Source organism: Cololabis saira, chromosome 11, assembly GCF_033807715.1.
Source record: "Cololabis saira isolate AMF1-May2022 chromosome 11, fColSai1.1, whole genome shotgun sequence".
Taxonomy (NCBI): Eukaryota; Metazoa; Chordata; class Actinopteri; order Beloniformes; family Belonidae; genus Cololabis; species Cololabis saira.
In genome coordinates, this window is record NC_084597.1 from 40835020 (window position 1) to 40861848 (window position 26829).

The window sequence follows — 26829 nt, forward strand, 5'->3', positions numbered from 1 at the left end:
AGACCTATTGACTCAGCAGGATCTTGGGTAGAAATGGTGTTAAACCAAATATTACACAATATATTACCCTTTTTTTTATCATGATCATAATTCTATATTATCATACTGTATATATAGTCATATGTGGTTCACTATGTCATGTTAAGGATGGATTGTCTTAAAGAGGTGTATCTTATTTCACTGCTGAAAAGTGAATCATGTATCATTTACTTCAAGGATTCTTTTTCCTCAATTGATGAATAATCCCTAAATTTAGGTATTTTATTGCATAGTAAATATATAAAATAAGCACACGCTGAAAGTAGCAAGAAAGTAAACCTATAAACTCACTTGGGAATGATATGTGTACGTGAGTGTGTGTCTGTGCTTGACCTCTTTATTCTTCCCCCGTTATAAAACGGAAAGTCCCCGACCAGTTTTACGGGTCTTTTTTGTCTTGCTGTGTGTGGATTTTGTGTGTAGTGGTGTGGGTTGTGTCCGCCAGCCAATTGCGTGCTATCACTGAGGAAGCAGGAAGGAGCATAACAAAGTCAGCCAGCCAATCGGAGACCAAACCGTAGAGGAGTAGATGACTTCAGGAAACGCCTGGTGGTGTACAGGGGGTTCAGAGCACCGGAGGCTTCAGAATCGACACAGCTGAAAGGGATATCACTTTGTCTTGCGTTCACATGTGTCTTTCGATTTTCATTCTCAATTAATCCTTTTAAACATCTGTTCTTCCGTCTCTAGTCTCTAGTGTATGACATGCTTCCATATCATACTGCTCTTTTGATTTGGAATCTGTGACTTGATCCATTTTACTCTCACCTACATCCGTTTGCCATCCTGCCACACGTTGGCTCACCAAGTATGGTGACACATTGCACTTTGCTGCTGCAGTCATGTCCGCTGGCACGTCCATTCATTCGATGAAGAAGAAACCATCTGCTCATAGCTGCAGGCCAAGCACCAAGATGTGTATTCGGGAACAACGGGGGTTCATGTAAGTTTTTACCTTTTATTTGGTTTCTGCTCAGCCTACCTTAGTTTGGCAATCGCTTCTAGCCCTTCTTTGAAGGAGTGAAGGGTTTCGGCTCGTTTGGGTTTTGAGTTGGTCTGGTCTTGGATTCCTGGAATATTTTGGTTCTTTGTTAACGAGGTGTCATCAAGTGTCACTGTACATGACTCAGCAGGAGGTTTACATCATTTATACTTGTTAGTGTGATTTAATAATTACTCAACCGTGACAAGTCAAAAACGTAACCGCGGGATTCCTCAGTCTCTTTCCAATGTTCTGGTTGCATCTTCATCATCATTTTCAGACACTCTGAATATTCTCTACAACTATACATATATTGCCCATTATCTTTCTGCAGTAGTGGGTGACGCGCTAGCTGCAGTAATAGTAATAGAAGTAATTTATGAAAAAATAAATAAAACATTTTCACATGTCGTATCAGGAGATTTATGGGGGGGGGACTAATCACTGGACACCAAAGCATGGAGCTTGCGACACTTTGTTGTGATCAGTTTCTTGGGTCTACTTAAAACAAGAATTAAAAGTACATAATCAAGGTGATAAATATGCATTAAAATGCATGTTATTGGAGAAGGCTTTGCCATGGTGACCTTGAGCCCAGAAGAACCTCTTCTTACCAAAGTTATGCTTTGGGATACAATACATATTCAAAACCAAATTCTTACTGGACTGGATCAAAAGTAGGAGGGGACAGGGAGGAACCGCTGGGCTGGAAGTCAGAAAGACAGTTATAAACATTTGCATTTCCACACAACACTCTTGAAATATTATTTTTTTTATACTTTTTGTCACCTTTCAGTGGGTGTAAAGCTGTTCTGAAAATAGCCATAGAGTCGGTCTATTTTAAGAAGCCTGAAGAAGCACACCTACACTACAGGTGGAAGTGAAAACACACCCACAAAGGCATTAGCAAGATCATTTAAACTCATACTTACTGTAATCAGTGTTTTGTGTGTAGTTATACATTATACAGTATATACAATACCAGTGAAGCAAGGGATATTGTGTATCTGGTTAGGCTTGGCCTTAATCTGGCTATAGATGTTGAATTTTGTGGAAAAAAATAAACTGTAGAGCCATCAATTCAGGCTTCTCTTCTCTCAAACACAAGAAAACATACTTGTTTTATAGGCCCCTCCAATAAACATGAAAATTACTACAATTACTACTCTTGCTGGAATATACTGTCACCAACAAGAATAAATAGTTTTTCAGACCTTTTTCAAGCAGATACACTTCAAATTTGTCCTATATACCTGACCTTTAGGATGCGTCACCCACTGCTCAACCACAGTCTGATGAGCGAGTTTTGGAGTGACCAGGGAGCAGCATGGCACAATGTGGACTATGATAGAATGTGTCATTATTTAATTTTTCTTTTATGTCTTTTTTTTATTTTCAATTTCTATGTGGTGTTGCGTAAAGTACTTGTGAGTGGTCATTGTCTTACCTGCAGTACTGTAGGTAGCGCTTTCAGTTTGGAGAACCAGGGCTGAATGAGAGCCAGTTTTCTTAAATAATTCACATCTCATTAAGGTCATTGCCGTTCCATCGAAAGCTGTGTTGTGGGGTTGTTTCACCGTGCCATTTTTGTCTTGTAACAAGTTTTGTGTTGCCACACTTTGTCACAAAGCGAATCATGGCTCTCCAACTTTCAAGAAAAAAAACTGTCCAGTACGAAGGTGACACATTTAAAGACGTCTTTCTTTCAAAGATTTTTTTGTGGCTCTAGTGGCCTTTATTAAAGGTAAATAGGAAGGGGGTAGAGAGAGAGAACGGAGACGACATGCAGCAAAAGATGGCAGGCCAGGACTCGAACCTGCAGCCGCTGCAGGAGGACTGTAGCCTCAGTACATGGGCTGCTTGCCTTAACGACTGTGCCACACAGCGGCCCGAAAGATTTCTAATAAAACATTTGCTCAAATAACAAGGAAACTTATGAAGTTTTACCTGTTTACATGGTAAAAATGTCCTTCTTGAGTATTCTCATTCTGAGTAACTGCTAGCCTTGCTTTCATTATAGTTCATCTTTGATTCTCCGCATTCCTGTTAATGGTGATTTAGTGAAATTAATTGATTGCTTCGTTGCCATGCGCTGTCCTGCTGCCTGCAGGTGCGATCTGTTCACCCACTCCTTGCAACAGTTATCCCACCTTGAATACAAACAAGTTAACCCTTCTAAATGGAATAAAAATACCTTTGTTTGGCAGAAACTCTGTTAATTAATCTTTACAGTTACATAAGCATTTTTCTTGTTTTGAAGCCAATGCATCGCTCAAGTACTCAAGTTATGCAAAATACTTTTGAAGGTCATTTTTTTATGATAATGACTTCAAATTCAAGGCAGTAAAGTACAAGCAGGGTTTCATATGGTGTCCAGATGGTGCAAACATTCAATTCTGTACCTTATCAAAGGTCTCATTTTCTTTGTTTTGGTTTTTTTCTTGGTGATAACACTGCTGACACAGGAATCAGAGGTGAATCGTAGTGTGGTGGCTTTTCCGGCTGGTCAGTTCCACTGTATTTTCCGGTAGAGGGACCCGATAATGTGAGAAGTTAGTTGTTGCCACGGTAATTCCTCTGCAGGGTTCGCAATGGAAACAGATCAGAGAAAAGGAGCCATTTACAGGAAATCTCTTCTCATTGCCGACCCCTGTTGTGGTGGGGAACGGAAGGCGGGCCTATAGCTAAAGAAGAGCTAAATCACAATACTCTCTTTTCCTGCCTTGCCGTATTTCATTATTATTTATTTTTTATCTTTGAGGTTGGTAATTGAAACCGTTAATACATGCACACTATGGATTTGACTTCTTTGATCAGTCTTAAAAGGATATATGTGTGTTTTGGGTGCATTAGTCTGAGAGGAATCCCTCCTCCAGCCCTTACGGACATGCAGCGATGATGCAGTTCCTGTTCAGTGGTTCTTCCATATTTAGACATAGGAACAAACACAGGTAGAGAAAGAGGACATGGTCTTCATGAGCCCACTAGTACAAGTTAAGTTTCTTTTTCTGTTCTGTTTTTAAATTTCTGTTTGTTTAACAGGAACCAAAGAATATTACGCTTTGTTGGTCATTTGTACGCTGCCTTAATCTCACACAACATGCATACATACTTTAAAAAAACCATATAAAACATTCAGATTTTTCTGATTTTCACAAAATGTGTAATTAAAGAGCAATTAGAGCATTCTTAAATTAATGTGTGATCTGTTTTGAGTCCCCACCAGAAGCTGACATAATTTGTGCGAACATGTAAAAGCTGGAACAGGAAGCAGTCTCTCTCCCTTTTTTCCCCCCTCAGACATGTTATGTAAAGAAACGAAAACTTCCCCTCATACAAACTTATCATTAGCTCATTTTCTTTTGTTTAAAAAGAATCAAAAGGAAATGTGGGCCTCGTCTCTGGAGCTTAACTTTATTACAGTTCCGCGGCATTAAGAGAAGCGCACAGACCCTAGGAAGATTACAACCCCTAAGTCTTGTTCCTGTGACAGTGGCAAATATTTTATTTTTTATTTTATTTGTATCAGAGTTTCGGTTTTAGCCGGTACTTGGACTATTTCACAGCCCTTACAGGAGATGGAATCTGTTATTATTTCACAAGCTGACACAATTTCCTGACGTGTTAATGACAAGTGATGCAATATAAGATCTTGGTTTTCAGCTCCTATTTATAAATCAGGCTTCCTGCTTGGAGCTATGAGAAGTAAATGCAGGATGATGTGAAATTTTGTGTCACCGTATCTTGCAGATTTGAATTAAATTGTTGTTTAGCAGTTGGTGTTCATTTAAGACAGGCGTGTCCTGACTCCAGTCCTCGAGGGCTGCTGTCCTGCATGTCCGTCAATGTCTGCAAAAGTCTGTCAACAACACCGTCATTTTTATTAATAAATACATTAAATCATCCAGTGTATTCACAGTGATACAAAAAAGTATTAAATACAAACTTGGGGGCGGTGTTAAATTTTAATTTATTGTATGTAGTATAGTAAAAATGTTGTGTTTTTTGTGTGTGTGTGTGTATGTGTGTGTGTGTGTATTATTGGCTTTGTAGGCTTAGCACACAGCTCCAGCAGCAAAGACCCTCATTATCAATATGAAAGAAACAACCTTTTTTCACATTGACACGTCAGTGGAAAAAAAATGCCATTCTTACAAATTCAACAGCCCCTTACAGCAGCTGGACAGAAGAGGAAAAGACAACCCACTCATTTAAGATGAAACTGTCTCACCCTGCTCACTTTAAGTTTCTATTTATGTGTTAACACCTGCACAGTGATGTCAAAGAACACAGAGTGAATACTTTCGGACAGTTGTGGTCAGATAGAGCAGAAAGTTGCTGCAGGTGCAAGTGTATCACTGTATGACTGTGTCTTTAAGCAGGGTTAGTGGTTAACCTATAACCTTTGCAATGCGCACTAGAGCCTAGAGCTACTAGGCTTCGTGATTAAGTCAGAGTTTCAAGCATGCATCTTCTCAGCGCATCGGTTAGCCACATTCCATTTGCTGCAGCAGACACCTGACAGCTGTGGAGATTTGTACCATGTCTTGCAGATACTGAGGTACTGCTTGTCATGTATGTTTAGAAAATGTAAAAGTGAATTTTTAAACTTGAAATTCAGTAGAAACTGAGGCTATTTCTGAATTTAAACCCACCACCAGGTCACTAAGAAAACCTTCTATTAAAGGCTTTCACAGTAACAGGAACAGGGGGGGGACACATCGAAGCACTGCACAAGGATACATTCAATCAAATAGCTAAATTAGGATAAATCAGGCCTTTAAGCACCACATACTGTTACTTGTCTGTAAAACCTTGTAGGCTGGGTGTAGTTATAGACCGTGATCTTAACTTCCACATGTTCACAAACCAGGTGCTTCCTGCTACAGCCGGACTGTGAAAACCTGCTTGATAGGTTCATCTCTAGAGCGACTTTGGTATACGCTTCTTTTCTCTTTTACACACTGTTCAAAGCTCATGTGGGTTTCAAGGTAGACCTCGTCATTCGTGTCCCTTAAAATAAAAGTTGTTAATTGTCCATCTTCTTCTGTTAACATGCACTGTGCAGGTGCAGGTGCAGGTGCAGGTGGGCAGCATATAAACAGATGTTTTAATGGTGACAAATCAAAGAACGGACCCTTTGATATATCTTATTGTTTTTATGAATGGCTTCAGCACTTCCCACACTGTAGGCTTGTTTCTCGAATGCATGCTGGAAAGATCCCTTAGATCAGTGGTTCCCAACCTTTTTTCCTTGTTCCCCCCCTACTTGTGTCTAAGACCAGCCGGGCCCCCCGACCCGTACGTACTAGCACCAAAAGAGTAAAGTGGTTCGTTAAAAATCTTTAATTGAAAAAAAATTTACATTAATTATGTTTTTTTGATACATTTCTCTTTGGTTTACCCTGTACTTTGTTTTGTCACTTTCCTTTTGTGTCACCAATGTATAAAATACGCACAAAAAATAATTGCAAGGACATAAGAATATTTCTGAAAAATGTCTCTTTTAATATGAGAGCAACATTTTTTAACATTTTTCCTTTAACAACCTGTCGGAGTAGTAGTATGATTAAATGTTGAATAATGATATAATAAGTTTTTACGTTTTTATCCTGATAAATAACTTAGTATTTTAAAATGACCAAAATATATTTCTAAGTGAGTTTATAAAGACTTGGATTACTGTATTCCATTACAGTAGGTGTGTTATTGTGATTTTTTATTTATTTAACATGTGCAAATATAATTTTTACAACTGCATATCCACAAAGCAGACAAAGTTTTGCGCCCCCCCCAGGGGGGGCCCGGACCCCAGGTTGGGAGACACTGCCTCAGATCATCAAGTGAAGTTCTCTTGCGATAGTGACTGTTAAACCAGCTTTTAGTGACTACAGTCATTGTAGTTCATCATAGTGGATTTAATCGCCATTAAACAAGGCTTATTACAACAATGTCCTTTAAAGAGTTTATTCCTCATAATGAATACTCTTTTATATTGTTAAACTGTTTCCTGAAGCATACTACTGTAAGTCTGCAACGGTTATGTATTCCGTTTGATCGGCTACAGTTATCTTATAGGCTACGGAGTTCATTTAACAGGAATCTTGTCCTGCGATGTAATTTTTGCAGGGTATCTCCATCTTATAGATTCTCTATAATAGCGGTGGGGCTGCTGCGATCTGTCTGCAGCTCTTCTTTATCGCAAATAACAGCTTTGGGGGGAAAAAAAATGTTTTTTTTCCTGAGATCTTGCACTCTGTTGTCTCTTTGATAGGGCGATTGCGATACGATCACACATGTTGTATACACTTGAACTGCTTTCTTTATCTGTTTTTCCTTTTGTGAAAGCCTGGTGATCATGAGTGGTCATTTATTTTTGCACACTCCGATTACCATGACCTATTTGGGTGGGGCATGCAACTGCAGGGAAAATACTTTGGACTCATAATGCATTCCTATTTAAAGCTCCATTTTCTGGAATTTTCTCCCTGAGATAACAAAATTCTTTGGAGCAGGACTTCGTTCTGCACTTGGTGAAATTCCTAGTAGTACTTATCAGTCTTCTTGATGTTGTGTTGCCTTAATATGCAGCCCTTTCTCATGTTTATCTCATTCGTTTAACAAGTGGCATTTAGACAGACATGTATTTGAACTGCTCAGACATGGTGCTGCTGTGTATCCTAAGAGGAAGTATGTTTGAGTGAGGCCGGTACGCAGGCAGCTTCTGTGCTTCCTTTCCTGTCAAACAGCAGTTCTCTCATTAGCATCTCTGGCTCATTAAGGCAGGATGGAAGGGAAAAAAAATCTGTACGTGAGGTGAAAGGGTTCAAAAGTAAAGAAACAACATCTCATACTGAAATCACGACATTTAACAGGAAAAAGTGACAAATGTTACGTCTGACTAGAAGTGTGTGCTGACTAATCTTAGAGCCAAATGACAGGAGAGGTAATACGATGGCCAGTTCTGATATGAGAGGTTTAATGAAAAAAAATTGTTTATTCTTATTAACAAAATGGAAAAAGCATTATAATTATATAATAAATGTATTGTAACTATTTTTATTCTGTAAAAGAGGGAAATATATTTTCAAAATATATTTTTTTAAACATGAAGATTTTTTGCAATAATAATAATAGTAATAAAAACAAATTACCTCTTATTTACTGTAGTCTTATCAAAGTATGATTCTCTTTTAAAAGCATTGTTTCAAAACATTTTTTATTAAAAATGTTGTTGTGCATCTATTGAGGAAAAGCTTTGGGATTACTTTTTCCAAGTATATTCAAGTGAAATGCATTTATGTAAAAACAAAGCTGTTGAAGTATAAGTACTTAAAGCGAGTAAACTATAAGTGATGCATTCAGAGACGAAAACAGCTGAATGTCAGATGAATGATTAACCAAAGGAAAGCAGAAGCTTTTGAAACATCCAATTTTATAGGATTTGGATAACTTGTTTCAGAGAACCTACTGGGTGAAATTACTAAAATGATATAAACGCTCAGCGATCCTCTTCAAATATGGATTGTTTATGTTTTTAATACCTTAATATATAAAAAAAATAAAACGGTTTCACTTGCAGCTCAGCATGCAGTAGACAGAAACTGTGGATTTGGTGCACAAAGCTAGAATAAAAGTCCGGATAACAGCCTTCTTTAGGCCATCTTTAAATAATTTTATACCAAAGAATGTCTGGTTTGAAGTGTGAGTTTGACAAATATTCAAAACCCAACTTGATCTCTTGATCTTGCCTCTGGTCAGACTGAGGGTAGTTTTAGCCACTTCCTATCATAAACATGAAAGTGCACGATGACAGCGCCATCGTGTTGTTTCAGTGTTGCCTGTTGGCTCTGTGCGTGTCATGCAGACGGAGACTTCAGGAAATCCTTATGCGGATGATAAGCAACTGCTGACCTCACTGAGGCTGAGATAAGTTAGTTACAACAGTATTGTCTGTGTTTTTCTGAGTATGTCTCTGCTGCTCATCAATAAACTCTACATGGGACACCAAGAGACCAAACCACATGACAGGCTTCAGATTCTTTCCTGATGTCCTCATTCACACTCAGCGTGGCTGGGTTACAGGTCAGAAATGGGTCACAGAACCACCCCAGTGATTTACTGTTGTAGCCTTCATGGTTTATCATCTTCTTGCTCTCCCTCCCTCTCTCTGTCAGGCCTGTTTCAAAACTCCTCTTTTCTTATTTTCATTCTGAAGATAAAATGTCATAATTTTTGCCAAAATGCCTTTAGGGTTTAAAAAAAAGCAACAACAAACGAACGGGCACACTTTGCACGCGCAAAGTAAATGCTCCCATGCTCAGACTCATGCTTAGATATGCTTATGGATTTCCCTTAAATGTTATTGATTTGCCTAAACATGATCATAAATAACTGATTGCTCTTAAGTTTCTTGTGAATATTAGTTGTCTCCAAAGTTTTGAAATACTTTACTAATTATTTATCAATGCTATGAAGCTTTTTTGTGGTTTTTAAAAATGTGTCACCTCTTATAAACCTTTGTTAAACTTAAATAATTTATTTAAACGTCCCTCTGTGAAGGATTGTCTGAGAGTTTCTTTCACTCAGACCATCCGTTGTTGCTGTCTATGTTGTTGGCATTAATGTTCTCACAAGAGCCCCTTATCCTGGAGATACAGGTGGACCTCTGAATCCTGATGAGCTGACCTTTTCTTTGTTGTGCCATGAGTTCGTAAAGCTGTTCCTTGGATTGTGCACCTCTCCCTGCACTGGACTGTGTAGAACGCAGAGTTCCTGTTTGAGGGTGTTGTTATGTTTGAAATGCACCAGGATGTTGTGTCTGGAGCAGAGCCGTCTGGGAGATTTGTGAGGCCCTGTGCGAAATGGCTGGGGGGGGGGGGCTCGAAATTTTTGGGTTTTTCGGGTCGGATCGGGTGTCTCTCCAATCAGCAAAATACTGGATACCTTCACCTGCCTCATCATCATTTGACTTGCCTCGACGCGGGGCCCCACGGCTGCTTGAGACCCGGTCGGATTGGTGATTTTTGTAACAAATTTATCAAACGAGCCTTTCAGAGAGGCATTAAACTCTTCCATTTTCTTTAGTTTTTTTCTTTTTCCATCCCCTGATGGAAATTTCCTGAATCTGTCTCGTTCTCTCGACATTGTGTGACAGTTTGTTCCAACTCCACCCGTCTGGATCAGAGCAGCTTGTGTCTGCGCTTGGTCTGATCAGTTGTATTGAACAACAGACACGCGTCATCATTGCACATATATTTATTGATATGCACAGACTAGTACACATTTAGGTCTGTAATGGAACGTGACTGTTGATATTTATAAGGGAAAGAAGGGAAAAAATTTTAAAAAATTAAAAAATTATTATTTTTTTTTCAAAAACGGTCCATAGCGCGAGGCCCCTTGGGGCGCGAGGCCCCGTGCGGTCGCACGGTTCGCACACCCCTTGCGGCAGTCCTGGTCTGGAGAGGATCCATCTAAGCTTCTTAGAAACTCCTCCCACATATGTTATGATGAATGAATCAGCCAAAAACAACGTATGAGCCTACCTATTCTCCCCCAAGCTAAAGAGGACACTTTTGCATTGATTCTTTTCTCTTCTAGTTTGTATTTTTACTTTTTATAAGTTTGTGTTAGCTCACTACATTTCCATTTGAAACGTCCTCTTCCTTGCTGTATTTTTTACGGCTGAACTGAGTTTACGCTCTGCCCGCCAGTATCACGGGTACAGGCTGTTTAGTGCTGAACCAAGAAACGTTCACAACGTGGCTGGTCTTTTACGTGAATGGACGCAAACATTTGGGAAAACTGCAAGTATATTCCAGCCCTTAGACGGTTGACATGGTAGGGAGGGAGATACAAATAGAAGCTTACGTACATCACTTTCTAGAGAAGAAAGAATTGGATGTTTTTCTCAGGTTTCTTTTTCCTCATTCCTCTAGTTCATTTAAATGTAATTTGGCTGAAACAAAATCCCTAAAGACAATTAAAAGACAGTACAGTTAACTGTACTGTCTTTTTTAACATACAAAAAACTTATATGTAATGCTACATACTCATATAGGTTTTTTTATACTGGTTTTAGTCATTTTAATTAGATGACATATAACAAACTTATATAAAACATTAAAAAAAGCATAATTCCCTTGCAAATTTTGTACACTTTACATACAGAAAACCTGCATATAATGTTATGTTTCCATATATGAAAAGCATATGTCTTGAAAACTGACATATAATTAAAAACTACAAAGATTATATGAAACATGTATGGAAAACATAATTTGCTGTTCAATTTCCTTATAGACCACATACATTATTTTAACTTGATTCATACTTAATTCTTTTTATTATCTTGTATGAAAAGAATGCAAAAGAGGCCACTTTCAAGAGTTTATCATAGTATGGGACTTATAAGTCTTATAAGACACACAATACATTTTATATTTAAATTGTATTTCAAAATGAACCAGTAAATCAGAAAATTATTCTTTCATCGGTGGGTAAGGGAATGCATTTTGGTCAAAAGTCCTACAAATTACACACACGTGCACACCCTTTCTGTCTGAGGTCAGATCTTGCTGATAGACTGGAAGTTGCACATAAACACATTAGAAGATGAAGAACTTTATTATGGGTGTTTACCTTTCTGTCTTGTGCACACATGGTTGCGCACACACACACACACACACACACACACACACACACACACACACACACACACACACACACACACACACACACACACACACACACACACACACACACACACACACACACACACACACACACACACACACACTTACGCTAAACCTTGAACTTATAAGCAAAAGGACTCAGGATGTTATGTGTTTCCTGTCTGAACCAAAATGTGTGATCATGCAGAAATCCATGCGTGCGTTTGTCGAGGTGTAGCCCACTATCTCAGTTTGAGTGTGTTTATGTGTGAGGGAGAGTGAGAGAGATCAAAATCAACAAGCGCAGCCCGAAAGAGAGCGAGACAGGGAGAGAGACATCAACAGAAACTCTTAAAAGAGCTCTGGAGATGGGCGTGAAAAACCAAGCTTGATCACAGAAGGAGGAAAGTCGGACGAGTAAATCCTTCTCAGTCTGGATCAGAAGAAATGTCGACTGACACCAGAGAGGATAGAAATAAAAGAAACAGTCCAGTCTCTTTTTTACGTCTATCATGGACTTCCTGCCTTCCACAGTGTTCTCCTCCACAGTCAGCCTGTTGAGGGAGAGCTCTGCTCTTCAGATCATTAACAAGAGGCTCAACAGGAGGTAGGAAGCATGTGAGCATGTTAAACCCAAACCATGATAGGTGGAAAAAAAAATTTATTTTTTAGTTTTTTTTTTATCTTATGCTAATAGAATGGCTGTTTGTGTAGTCTATCCAAATCAAAAGATTTTTTCTGAGCAGCTCAGCAGAAAAAAAAGGGCTCTAACACCAAATTAGACATGTTTTATTTCTGCTAGTTCAGAGATTGGTTTTAGTCTTTCATACTTCTCTCTCTCTCTCTCTTTTTAACCAATCAATGCAGCTGTCTATTATTTATACCCACTATTCAGGGTAGGGCTGGGCGATATATCAAGATTTTAATATATATCGATATATTTTCAAACACGATATGGTACGAGACAATATCGTTTATATTGATTATTAAAAAATATATATATATATATATATTTTTTTTTTTTTTTTTTTTTAATTTTGATATAGCTTATTTTGTGACAAATTGACTTGAATGTTTTATTTGAGATTTGCACAAATGTTTTGTTATTTGCACAACTGTCAACCTCAGTGGAAAAGTCTGCCTGTTACTGTCTACATTGTATTAATTGCACAGTGTATTTTAATTTAATTGTTATTCAGGAAAGGGATATTTGTTTTATTTTATTCAAGAAGCATTTTTATTCTATATATGCAGGCAGTTTATTTTTATTTCATTTGTTTTATACATTTTGATATTGTGCAGACCTCTGTTAATAAAGGTTCCTGTGTGACATTTGGCACGAGGCTTTGTATTAAAACTGACTGTTTTTTTAAGTGTTTGCCTCAGAAAAAAATGAAGCTAACAGAGATGCTATGCTATAATGCTTTGGGGGAAACCCCAATTACGGCACAGAAAAAATATCGATATATATCGAGTATCGCCATTCAGCTAGAAAATATCGAGATATGACTTTTGGTCCATATCGCCCAGCCGTAATTCAGGGTCACAGGGATCTGCTGGAGCACATCCCAGGGCTTTTTGGACAAAAGGCAGGCTATGCTCTGGACAGATCAATCACTCAAAAATAAAAATGTATATATAAATTACACAAGTTTTGGGGTAGTTTCTTTAATTTTTTTGATGCAAATTTGTTGATTTAATTTTCTCTGAATCCTCAAACGTTTTTTAAATAACAGTTATCCAACAAAACACTTTTTTGTTTACACTGACATGGATTTCTTCATTCCCACATTTTTCTTTGAGCTGATACTTTCACTCCGTTCCCACCTTCACTCTTCTGTCTTTGCTCTCCCATAGAACGATGTCGTCTGCAGAGGTAAGCTGGCCGGTTCCGATGCGAGCCATCGGGGCTCAGAACCTCCTCACCATGCCAGGAGGAGTTTCCATCGCAGGATACCTCCACAAGAAGGGAGGCAGCCAGTTCAGCCTCATGAAATGTGAGTTCAGAATAAACAGATTAAATGTGAATATCCATTAAAAAAGGAAAGAAAGAAACGAAAAATAGTCCGGTGCTGTAATATCCAGGTATACTGTGTGTATGGCTTCAAGAATAGAAAAGCACTAATGAGATATATGTCTTTCAGGGCCACTGAGGTACATCATTATCCACAAGGGCTGCGTGTACTACTTTAAAAGCAGTACCTCTGCTGCACCACAAGGAGCGTTCTCCCTCAACGGTTATAACAGGTCAGTTATAACAGCTCCGTCCTAATCTTTTACTCAACTTCATGGCTGATTCAAACCTTTTATTCATGAGCAGCTTCCTCATAAACACTCAACGCTCAAACCTGCGTCAGGTCCAACAGTTCTGTAAATACTGAACAGGCAGTACTGGAGTTGAGGGGGGATGAGGGGGGATGGAATCCCCCCTGAAATAAAAACGGTCCAAATCATCCCCCCTGTAAAACTGACATCCCCCTTTCCATCCCTTATGTCATTTCATCAATTAATGTGGTTTTACTGCTATTTCAACATTTAGAGTCATCACCAGAAAAATAACACCAGAAAAATGTGACAATTTTCACCTTTTTCAGGTAAATCTTCACTTGAAATAAGTAGGAAAATCTGCCAGTGGGACAAGATTTATCTTCTTATTACAAGCAAAAAAATCTTGTTCCACTGGCAGATTTTTCTACTTATTTCAAGTGAAAATCTACTTGAAACAGGTGAAAATTGTTGTTTTTTCCGGTGATAAGTCTTGTTTTAAGTGTAATGAGATGTTTTAACTAGAAATAAGACAAATATTCTTGTTAAGATTTTGAGTTTTTGCAGTGATCCATTTTACTTATCCTGTGAAGGACAGAGTCATATTGATAAGTTCAGAAAACTGTTTTTTATTGTTGTGTTTTGATGTATTAGATATAAGCCCAGTGGATATTTAAAGCTTACAGAAGGCTGCATTTAACTGCTGCTATGTCATTCCTGCAGTATTTCTGCAGGTGTTTTGGTCACTGCTATTATTTGTAATATATTATATTATTTGTAATCAGCACAAATTATCTGTCCCCATATGATCAAATCCACCATCCCCCCTGATTTTTTTTTACAACTCGAGTACTGTGAACAGGGTAGGTTTGTCCTCCAGCTGGACATTGGAATGACCTCTAGCTCTGCCAGATGTCAAGGTGTCTGTGGACCTGGACACAAAGTCACACTGGTCCTCAATTTGCCTACTGGAGGCATGATTGTGAAGATAACAGAAAAATATGGCTTGCTGTGCTGTTAATTGTACTGAAGGAGCTTCACGGCTAGTTCTGGGTCGGCCTGAAAGGGGCACGGTTGGGTTGTTCGCTGCTGCCACATCTACGCTGTCCAAAGAGCCTTTATTCACAGCTTTAGTCATACAGGAGGAAGAGGAGCTAAATAGAGTCAGGTGAATTAATACCAGGAATTATTGAAAAGTTCAAAACACAAATAAAATTTTTCTTTCTAATAACACGCAGTATGAACTTGGAATTTATAAACTACAATCATTCGTTTTCTTTTGCTAGCTCAGAAGGCTTAATATGTTCAGAATAGTCATTGTCTATCGGGCTTGAGAATATAGATTTATAAACAACAGACTCTTAAAATGACTTAAAATATCCTGCAAAGCAATATATTATTTACAGTATTTCAGAGCATGACTCTTACTCATATCAATGTCAACAGGGTGATGAGAGCAGCGGAGGAGACAACTTCCAGTAATGTTTTTCCTTTTAAGATCGTCCACTTCAGTAAGAAACACAGAACATGGTTCTTCTCTGGAGCCAGCGAGGACGAGAGGAGGGTGAGAACAGCACTGCTCACCCTGACTCATGCACAAACATTTTTATCTATTTTGACTACATATGCAGACTTGTATATTTATTTTTTAATGATATTTTGTATATATATATATATATATATATATATATATATATATATATATATATATATATATATATCCCTGTAGTAACTGTAATTTTAGTGCTATTTCATATAATTTTAAAAGGTTTTAGTTAAAAGTTTTAGAAGAGCCTATATCATTTATATTTTGTGTTTTACTCTTTGTCTTTCAGAAATGGATGCGATACCTGCGAAAGGAGATCAATTACTATAACGACAAAAAAGAATCTCACATTTCAAGGTAAACTCCACAAATGATATTATAGTCTGATAGTACAACTGTACAATAGCACAGTTAACTAAATGCATTGGTAGAAGTCTGAAGTATGCCTGGAAAATCACTTCCTGTCATTGTACAATACATGAGACTTCCTCACAGACAACCGGATGTCTTTATTGATGTGATATTGATGAACATGTGAGCAATAAATCTGTGCCAACTTGTGCAATGTTTCTCCTTTGTGGCTATATAAGCAGGGTTCATTCATGTATGACTGTATACATTTACAGTTGTATTTGATAAATAATTTAACAGTTTAACAGTTTTTCATTTAACAGTTTTAATTTGTATTATTCATACCAGGCCGTTATTGGGAAAGATAATATAAACGATGTAGTTAAAAATACACATTTTCAGTTAGCAAAGCGCACATTTCTTTCGATAGTGTGATGAAATGCATGGTCAAAATGTTATGTCCATCAGTGTTTGATAAATTGTTGGCTAGCTTGAAGACCAGCTTATTGCAGATAGTCTGGAAAGCAGTACAGAAACTGGACATACGGAAGTGTTCAGCTGTTCCAAACCCAGAGAAGTTTCTGTTTCTCTTTATCTGTGCATCCGTTTATTATTTTACTGTAGATAGATAACGTTAAGGAAAGGTCTCTAGGTAGGAAACCAGGTAGCTTAAAAAAGATTGTTAGCTACCGTAATAAGGGAATTTATGAGGGCTACCTTAGAGGATATTTGCAAACCTACAGTACCATACACAGTACACATATTATTGTCATATTAATGATAACATTTTCTTTGTCGCCACAGTGACAATGATTCTGATTCAGACAGCTTTTATGGCACGATTGAGAGGCCCATGGATATTAAACATTCTGCTGACACCACAGAAGATGGTAGGAGCACGATGACTGATGCATAAATGTAACATGCAGCTTATCTGTGGAACTTCTTTTTATTTTGAACTTCCTCTTTCATTGCAAGACTACGTTGAAGATGATGACGATGAAGATGAGGAAGACTATCTAAAGCCTGACGATGACTGTTCACCAACATCTACAGGTGACTGTGTGACATCACGCACAAATCCCACACAAACACACACATATACATACTTTATACAGCTGAATTAAAGGGAAAGTTTCGTTTTTTACAACCTGGACCTTATTTCTGGCATTTTTTATGGTTGTATACTCACCCAGAAAAGTTTGGTGTCATTTGGAGTCCTTCGGAAGATATTAGGAGTTTACAAACTGATTTCCTTGTTACACACACAGCCCCGGATGTAGACAACAGGTCCTGGAAGATGCCCAGAAGCAGATCTAGTGATTCATAAAAGAAATGAAAGAGTTTCGCGGCAATAATGTGTTATTTAGACGCTGCATTGTCTGTGTCCCGCTGTGCCTCCATTCGCTACCGTTATATGGAGAAGCGGCTCGCACAAAACTCCTAATATCTTCCGAAGGACTCCAAATTACACCAAACCTTTCAGGGTGAGTATACGACCATAAAAAATGCCAGAAATAAGATCCAGGTGGTAAAAAACAAAACTTTCCCTTTAAGTGGCATGAAGATAAGAGAGAAGAAAATATTTACTTAACAAATGGATGTTTCATTTATGCCCCTCTACAGGTAGACCAACAGCGCCACCCCCCTCCTATCCTCCTCCACCAGTGCCGGGAGTTTTCCACCCCCAACAAGACTGGAGCACAGGTTTCCATAAAGGCCCGCCTCCAGCTGTTCCACCACTCAACAGAATTCCAACCATATCTCTTCCCAAAAACCCACCCCCTCTTCTACCCCTTCCCCCGCTTAATAGGGACCTTGGCAAGGGTCAACTCCCTCCTCCACCATTTCCCCCTCCAGTGCACAAGTCCCCATCTCCTACTCGTCCTCCTAGTCTTCCTCCTGATCAAAGAAGAACTTCTCAATGCAGGACAACTTCCACAGCGGGGGGCAGGAATGACAGTAGAGACTGGAGGCCTCCTTCAGTGTCAGTGCAACTGCATTCCCCTGCCACTCTCCCCATCTGTGATCAGTTAGAGACCAGGATGTCTCTAAATGGTTCGGTCCACTGCCCCTTTAATTCTGTTGGGAGCCAGTCATTGGGAAGCAAACATCGCAAACCAAGTGTAACACCTCCACAAACTGCAAACATTGGAGGGTCTTCTCTGCCCCACAACCAGACATTCTCTAATCCATCAATGGGTGGACGACCTCCAGTCTCACTGCAACCTAAAACCGGAATGCACAATAAGCCAGTGATACCTATTCCATCGAAACCACCTTTGGTTGCAGCCAAGCCCAAGCCAGGAGCCCCCCTTCAGTAAGTTGTACTGTTGTTTCAAAGTTTATTTAGACGGGACAATGCATATTCATGAACACTACATTAAGCAGTGTAAATACACCAGGTTTTAGCAGAATTGCTAGTTTCCACCCGCAGTCCCCACAAACAACCAGACACACTCACACTCACACCTACGGGCAATTTAGAATGATCAATTTACAGTACCTAGCATGCATGTTTTTGGACTGTGGGAGGAAACCGGAGTACCCGGAGGAAAGCCACGCAAGCACGGGGAGAACATGCAAACTCCACACAGAAAGGTCCTGCTGTGCCTGGGAGTCGAACCGGGAACCTTCTTGCTGTGAGGCGACAGTGCTAACCACTAAGCCACCTTGCTGCCACCACCACTATGCCTGGGCAGGGTGAAACCAGAGGAAACTGGTGGAGGCCCGTAGCGGTCCTGACGTGCAAATCGGTCGTCCGACCTGGGTATAGGGGCGAAAGACTAATCGAACCATCCTACAATCGTACAATACAACGCAAAGTGCTTTACATAAAAATATTGTTTTAAATGGATTAAACGATATAAGAGTTTAAAAGCAGAAATTAAAGTCAGACCGACATAAGTAAAAAAATAATTAAACGAATGAGATGCAATAAAAAAGGATGTTGCAGTACATTATGGTGGATTACTGATGTAATGTACCAATAAATTAAAACGTGTTTAACCTTTACTGAGAGTCTCAGCAGTCCTGATGAATTCTGGGAGTTTGTTCCACTGGTAGGGAGCATAAAAGCTGAACGTTGCCTGATCGTTTTTGGTTCTAACTCTGGGTATAGAAAGTAGGCGTGACCCTGACGACCTGAGGGTTCTGGTTGGTTCATAATGGACCAGGAGATCAGAGATGTATTTTGGCCCGAGACCATTCAGATATTTATAAACCAACAGCAGGATTTTAACATCTATTCTGGGACAGACAGGAAGCCAGTGTAAAGATCTAAGAACTGGAGTTATGTGGTCCACTCTCCTGGTCGTAGTGAGGACCGGACCCGGGTCTCCAGGTCTTAGTTAGGACCGGGTCTCCTGGTCTTAAGCCGGGCATACACTGTGCGATTATCGGCTCGTTTTGAGCCGATTTTCCAGTCGTGCAACTTTTTTTTGATCGGGCCAGATTTCGACCCAATCGTTGGTCGTGCCTCGTGCAGTAAACGTGGGGTAACGACGAGAGATTAACACCTCACGACGAGCTCCCGATCAGGAATCGTGAGGTCACAAAAAAATCAAGCATGTTTGAAATCCTGGTCGCTTCTCGTGAAGGAATCACACAGTTGAAGCAGCTGCGACCCGATTTGCCTCATCCTTTCACAGAGAGCATGCACAATCTCTGATGTCACGTCAAAAACTATTATTTGTAGTTTAAGTGTTGCAAATTCATATTACAAATCATGTTTTAATAGCAAAAAAAAGACCGCATTTCCACGTACGGTGCGGGTTGCCGCGTACCCTACGCCGTAGGCTCTGCGTTGGTGTAACGCGGAACCATAAATCAGTCTTTAGTGTGTGCTCTGTCTGCTGTTCGGAACAACTCTTTTTTCTCTTCTCATTTTGCTGGGACGTCGGTCCCTCCACCGAGACACAACTTTTGCGGTATGCGTTCTTTGTTGTGTCTAAAAATGATGCGCAGTGCTCACCCAATCAGAAACGGTACAGATATTTTGGGATTTTTTTAATGTATATATATAAAAAAAAAAAATTATAAAAAAATAAAGGATCCCCATAACCTTTGATCGGGTGGGCAGGACGCACGTTTGGGTTGGAACAGCCCATCCCTGCCCCAAAACCAGCCTCGAGTTCCAGTAACAGAGGTCCGACGGGAGGATTATGATCGTATAGTGTGAGCAGACGGGTCGTACAGTGTGAGACCATAAATCGTGGGCTGTGAACTTTTGAACTCCGCGATCTAGTCGTGCAGTGTGAGATGGGGCAGTCTCATACGATTTAAAATATCGCACAGTGTATGCCCAGCTTTAGTGAGGACCCGGGCAGCAGCGTTCTGGACTAACTACAGCTGTTTGATGGACGTTTTAGGGAGACCCATGAGAACATCATTACAGTAGTCTGCTTGAAACTGAGTGCTGCCTTTTATTCTTTCTACCTTGAATCCACCACTTTTATTTCGTTTTTGTCTTCATTTAACTGAAGAAAAGTCTTATAGTCTCCTGGTGAAACATTTATATAGATTTGTGTATTATTTGCGTAGTGCATGGTAACACATCTTGGTTTTTCTTTTCATGTTTTGAGCGAGTGGGAGCATATACTGTAGATGTTAAACAACAGAGGCCCCAGAACTGAACTTTTGTAACCTATGTAGTTACCAGTTACCATGATGTTGTGGTCGACCGTGTCGAAGGCAGTGATGTGATGTGGCCAGAAACGTGACTGAAAGACATAACAGTCATTTACTGTTGAAAGGTTAAACAACTGTTGAAAATAAGCTTTTTCTACGATTTTGCTAAGAAAGGGGAGTTTGATACAGGCCTGTAGCTGTTCATAAGTGACCTGTCTAGACCATTCCTTTGTAAAAGTGGCTTAATGATGGCTGTGTTTCAGCACTTAGGAAGGAAACCTGAAATCAGAGACGTATTTACAGACATGTATGTTTACTTTAGCTTAACAGATTGGTTGAAAGGGAAAACTTGGCTCCATCCAAAGTGAAAACATTTAACTTAACAGTATTATTCCATTACTCCTTATTTAAACACCTCCATCCACTCCTTGTCTTGCTGACTAAGCAGGTATAGAGACAGACATGTGGAAACGTGGTTTGTACTGTTCTCCAGTACAAACCGCAGTGTATAAACATATTTCTTTAACACCTGAAGCTCCTGTGACTAATATGGGCTTTTTCGTCAGAAGAGCGTCTCCAGATGGCCAGAGTATCCGCTCACGGGGGGAAGAGACAGCCCCCGAGTTCAGGAGGAAACGAGACAGCGCCAGAAACAGCAGAGGAGAAGATGACGATGGCGACTATGAGAACGTAAGAGAAACTGAAATCATGTAACTTGATATTTACTTTCACTTCCGTTGCCCGAATGACTGTTATGTACAGTTATTTCTTCCGAATCAATCAAACCAAAATCAGCTTTCTGAATGCCTCATTCATTTCAAAAGCCTTATATTTGGTCATTTGATGGTCAGGATTCATTTAAAAGCCTGTGATTTTAAATCATAACACATGTAGTGGCACGAACATCAACACATAACTGAAACTCCTTTTCTCAGCTTTTAAAGCCAACTTGAATCTAAATATGAGTCTTCATAGAACCTTTGCAGAATCATATTTTGTTTATTCTAAATACATGTTTGCTTTACTATAATTAAAGTATACTATTGAATCTCAACAGATGTGAATTGTTTTATGTCTGGTATAATTAATTATTTGTTTCTGCAGATGCATCTGCCAGACTCTGTGTTCATCGATTCCACTGAAACCACCTTTGTAGAAAAGTATGCCACACACGCGCACACACACACACTAACACACACACACACACACACACACAGAGGTGGACAGAGTACTCGACCCCAGTACTTGAGTAAGAGTACAAATACTACTGGTCAAAATTTACTCCGTTACAAGTAAAAGTAGCTCAGTCAAAATATTATTCGAGTAAGAGTAGAAAAGTACTTGCTTTTAAAGGTACTTAAGTATCCAAAATTAAATGCCTTTAAATTTACTTTAAGTAAGAGTAAGAGTAAATTTCTTATTTTCCACATCAGTAAATTACTATATTTTTTCTAAATTAATTTAAGGATCTTTTAACTCTTGTTTCTGAGAATTAACTCTTTCAAACCAGCTGCACTGATGTGCTGCTTTTAGAACCACAATGTTATATAAAACCTGCAGAAACACCAAAAACAAATCAAATGAATGGGATCATAAGAGGACAGCAGATGATGCAGAGTTTATTAACAATCATGAACTGAAACCAAATGAACCTGCACCATCCAACTAAGTCTGGATCCCCCTCAAAGACCACTGCTTTACAAAAAACTACATCTCTGCTTTCAATAACTCAATGTTGTAGCCATTGTTGCGGCTATGTCTTGACTTGTTGCTCTGTCTTGACAAACGCAGGCTACTTTGGCGGTACCGTTTTGAGGAGGCTTGACGTATTTCCGCTTTACGTACATCCCAGTGGAGAGCGTGCACTGTGATAGGTCTCCTCCTTTGACAAAAACAGCTTGTGTCCAATAGGATTTTAGGGAAGAAGAAAAAAGAGCAGACCTGAAAGTAACGAGTACTTTTCAGCCTTCCTAGAAATTTACTTGAGTAAAAGTAAAAATATTTGTCTTGGAAATGTATTCAAGTAAGAGTAATAAGTACCAAATAAATCTAATACTCAAGTAAAGTACAAATCCTCTGGATATGTACTTAAGTACAGTACTCAAGTAAATTTACTCCGTTACTGTCCACCACTGCACACACACATTAGATATTGATAAGAGTGCTGAAAAATTGCTTGCTTCCTTTTGGAGGGTCCTGCCCCCTACTGGCAAAAAGAACACCCTCTGCAGAATTTCATTATGTTCTTAATGATATGAATTTACATCTAGATTCAGCACGTGATGCATTTGCTACACTAACCCTTCTTAAGGCTGGCTTAGATGTGTCATTTCATCACAGTTGCACCTTCACCATCAACTTTAAACTATGCCCACCTTAATGATCAAAACCTTACGGTGATGTTTGTGTTTGCAGGCTATTCAAAGAATGGGCCATTTCTCCACCAGATGGACTGTATGGCATCAGAAACTCAGGAACAAAAACATCAAAGGTAAAAAACAAATAAACTGCTGAGTCAGTAAATAATGAAATAATACTTTTGAAAATTGCTTGTTGCTCTTATTTAGGAATTTTATATCACAAGTTAGTTCTGAAATGCATCATATAACTAAATAAATCATGTGTCTCTATGGACACGTTGACAGTTTTAATGATCTTCCAAATTTCCATCTAGTGTTATCACCAGATCTCTACTTTGATCCCTCAGATACCTTTCCAAATATATGCATGGATATGAAATAACAGCACAGATTATAAACATCATACTGAATAATTTCATCAATATCCCATATTGATATTAATCAATATCCGCACAATCCCAATTGATACTGTGCAAATAACGATCAATAATGTACACATTGAAAGGGTGTATGAAAATACATTTCTGGGAGTGATACTGGATCACAAAATCTGCTGGAAACCCCATATAAATCATATAAGAACAAAACTGGCAAAGAGTGTAGCAATATTGGGGAGAACAAGATACATGCTGGATTATAAATCACTGTACATTCTGTATTCATCACTAGCATTACCATATCTGGATTATTGTGTGGAAGTGTGGGGCAAACTGCAAAAAAAAGCAATCAGGATATTTCACAATGTGGGATATAGGATCACACAAACACACTGTTTTTAAAGTCGCATGTGTTGAAATTCTGGGACATTGTCAAACTAAAAACTCTACAAATCATATTCATTAACTTCCAGGCAATTTACAGAAAATGTTTTGTGACAGGGAGGGGGGTTATAATTTAAGAGGAAAATATAATTCCAAAAAACAATGTTTTCATTCTAAAAGGAAAAGCATGTGTATCTCAGTTGTTGGAGTGGATCTATGGAATGGGTTGGGTGATGGGTTGAAGCAATGTACAAATATAAATCAATTTAAAAAACAGTACAAAAAGGAAGTTCAGGGAAGTTATTTGGTTGAGGAGGAGTTATGTTAAGGCAATATGGTGTTTGTTAGCTGGTTGGGTGCAAAGGCACAACCAATGGGAAAATCGGTAGCCTAATAGGTAAATTGCAGCCATTTATTATTAATATTTATGTTTAATTTATGATAGAGGGGCAAAGGGGCAGGGTTAAATAAGTTTTACTTTTGCCTGCTCCTTTTTGGACACTGTTTTTTTTCCCCTGTTTGTATTACGTTTTTGTTGTTGTTGCTTTTTTTTCCGTATGTTTTGAATTTGTTTTAAAATCTTATATTTTTTTCCTTATGTGTTCGAAATAAACAATTCAATCAATCAAATCAAATCAATATAGTGAACAGCAGCTTAATTCTGCCAGAGTGAAACCATTATCGTTTGTATATTTTTGTGTGCAACACAATGGCTGTATATGCAGTCTTTGTCAAAGTTTATTATTATTAAAGGTTATTAAGACGTCAAAACAAAATGGCATTTGCTTCATGTTACACCACATGTGGGAAAAGCATTCTCAAACTTTACAAGAGAAAGAATGTCTGGGGCATTTTTTATCAAATTCTAAGTAATGTTTTGGTGCCTTAATGTTGCCAAACTGCCAATAAAAAATAAATGTTGATGTGTTGTCCAGGTCCTGGTGGTTTGGGATGTCAGTATAAGCAAAGCCAGAAACTACAGACTGTTTGAAGAGGTAAGACACCAGGGACGTTTCTTGCATTTTGCTTACTAGAGTATTGAAATGTGTGTTTACTTTGCACAAACTAACTCTTTACATCACACTAATGATATCTCCTGTTGACTGTTGGGGGTTCAACAGGGGGATTGCATATATCTGGAAAGTGAAGCGACCTTCCCCAATCTGCCAGTTCTGATTGAACACTACTTCAGCCATCCTCTTCCTCACCATGGCTCACTCTGCCTGCAGCAGCCTTACACAAGGACGCCCAGCTCCCTAGTACACTCAAAAACAGCTTATTAAGACTCAAATGGCACCAACTGGACATGTAATAGATGCTTTAACAAAATATTTTACAAAAGAGTGTATCCCATATAGGTATTATGAAGTGTTAATTTATTTGTTCCCCTGTTTGTATTGGGTTCTGGATGGACATATCTAAGACTTCCATTTTTTCTGTATGCTTAGGAGTTATTATAACATCTTTCCTGCTCTCTGCTAACCATAAAGAATCAACCTGAAGCGAGAACAGAAAGGTCCCGTCTGGTCAGTTTGACGGGTGTATTGCACATGTCCACAGAGGGGCGCTGTGATACCACATTTCCAACAGTATACTTTAGCCAGATCAACCTTACAGCCTTATATTTCAGTATTTGTGCACCAAGCAAACATAGCATGTCATTATTTTGCATGGCATTTAAAAAAAATAAAATGACTCAATTCTTTTGATGCATAGATATGCACTGATGCAATCTGTCTCACCAAGATTAATATATTTCAGTTTCAGAGATAAAGATTAACGATGCCTTTTTGTGTTAATCAGTATATTCTTATATAACACACAATTACCTGGTTTGCACATTTACCTGGTGATGCATAAAAAGTATTTAGGTATGTTACACGTGCAGGAGCAAAGTAGAGGAGCAAATGAATGTATCTACTCGTCATATCCTCAGCGATCGTTACAACCAAATAAAACAATTATGTGTCACTCCAAGAGACAGAAATAATGAAAGAATGAATTAGAGGGCTGCAATATCATTATGTACTCTGTATACTCTTATTTCTTTATCGATTAACAGGCAATCTCTTGTTCGGGTGCTGAATCCAAAAAACAAAAGCGAGTGGTATTTAGCAATATTGGAAGATGTCATAAGGTCAATAACTTCCTGCTTATGAAGAAAAAAACTAAGTTTAATTTTTTACTTTTATGTCATTGTAAAATGTTAATAATAAATGTGTTGTTTTTTTAAGCGAAAAATTCTGCACAATTTGTTAATAATGGATTTTCTCATGTAAAAGTTTTGCTTATGTATTTATATTAAAAGTTTGTATGTATTGTACAAAAACACAACTGTAAAATTGTAAATATATTGTTTTCTATAGAAATATATGGGAGTTTGTGAGTCTTTGAGTAAGTTTTTTCTCTTGTTTTTAATGTCAGTTCTAAGTGCCTATCAAGTTGTTAAGAAACACATCACAAGCAGCTCTACTTTTAAATGACTGTGTGAGGGACCAAGTCGAAAAATCAGAGCTGCACAGAAGATTTAGAAAAAGATTCTTTAACATTTATTTGCAAAAAAAAAAAAAAAAACTTAAAAAGGGAACATAAAGGAACTTTTGGACTCATAAAAGAGGTCAACAAAATAAAACTTTAACCAAACCAACCATAGGAAACTGAAGCATACATTGACGCATGAGGAGACATATGTACTGGCTGATCAGGCCATTTTGACACAAAAGGGGGAAACAGAATATTTACTTAATAAATGACAACTAAAAACTATACTTCAATACAGTACAGTTCTAAACAGTAACTCATGGGGAAATTAATCTAAACAACCAAACTCCACAAATAAAGGAAAAAACACAAAACAACCAAAATAGGAAACCTAAACACTTATCTACAAATATAGTGGATTAGTCCAATTAGGCCTCAGCCCCATTTGAACAGATTTGTAGCAGCTGGGCTTCTTTTCAACAGGCCTGGCAACCTCCCCTTCACCGCAGCCTCTCCGGAACTGGCAATTCAAAGGAAGATGTATTACTATTAGAATTGCCAATCAACAAGGTGACAAAATAAATAAGTCAACTAAATGTGTGCACCCAATCAGTTAACTATTGCCAAAACCTATGAATAAAAAAGATGAAATATACAAAATAATTAACTGTATACCTAAAGTATTTGTGAATTTAAATTAAAAAAAATGTACCAGACTTTGTTTGGTGGATGCTTATAC

General features: G+C 38.5%; 1 protein-coding gene across 2 annotated transcripts; it reads left to right on the forward strand.

Moving 5' to 3' along the window:
- Positions 1-639: 639 nt before the first annotated feature.
- On the forward strand, positions 640-25939 carry sh3bp2 (SH3-domain binding protein 2). 2 transcript variants are annotated; one of them, XM_061734520.1, is made up of 13 exons: positions 640-982; positions 13555-13694; positions 13842-13944; positions 15409-15526; positions 15798-15865; positions 16664-16749; positions 16838-16915; positions 17486-18179; positions 21055-21178; positions 21593-21648; positions 22904-22979; positions 24545-24604; positions 24731-25939. In XM_061734520.1, exons 1-13 carry the CDS (start codon positions 882-884, stop codon positions 24890-24892), a joined length of 1866 nt encoding a protein of 621 aa, XP_061590504.1. In that variant the 5' UTR covers positions 640-881; the 3' UTR covers positions 24893-25939. The 2 variants fall into 2 exon arrangements, with proteins under 2 accessions (XP_061590504.1, XP_061590505.1); XM_061734521.1 differs by lacking the exon at positions 640-982 and adding an exon at positions 12123-12304.
- The last annotated feature ends 890 nt before the right edge of the window (positions 25940-26829 follow it).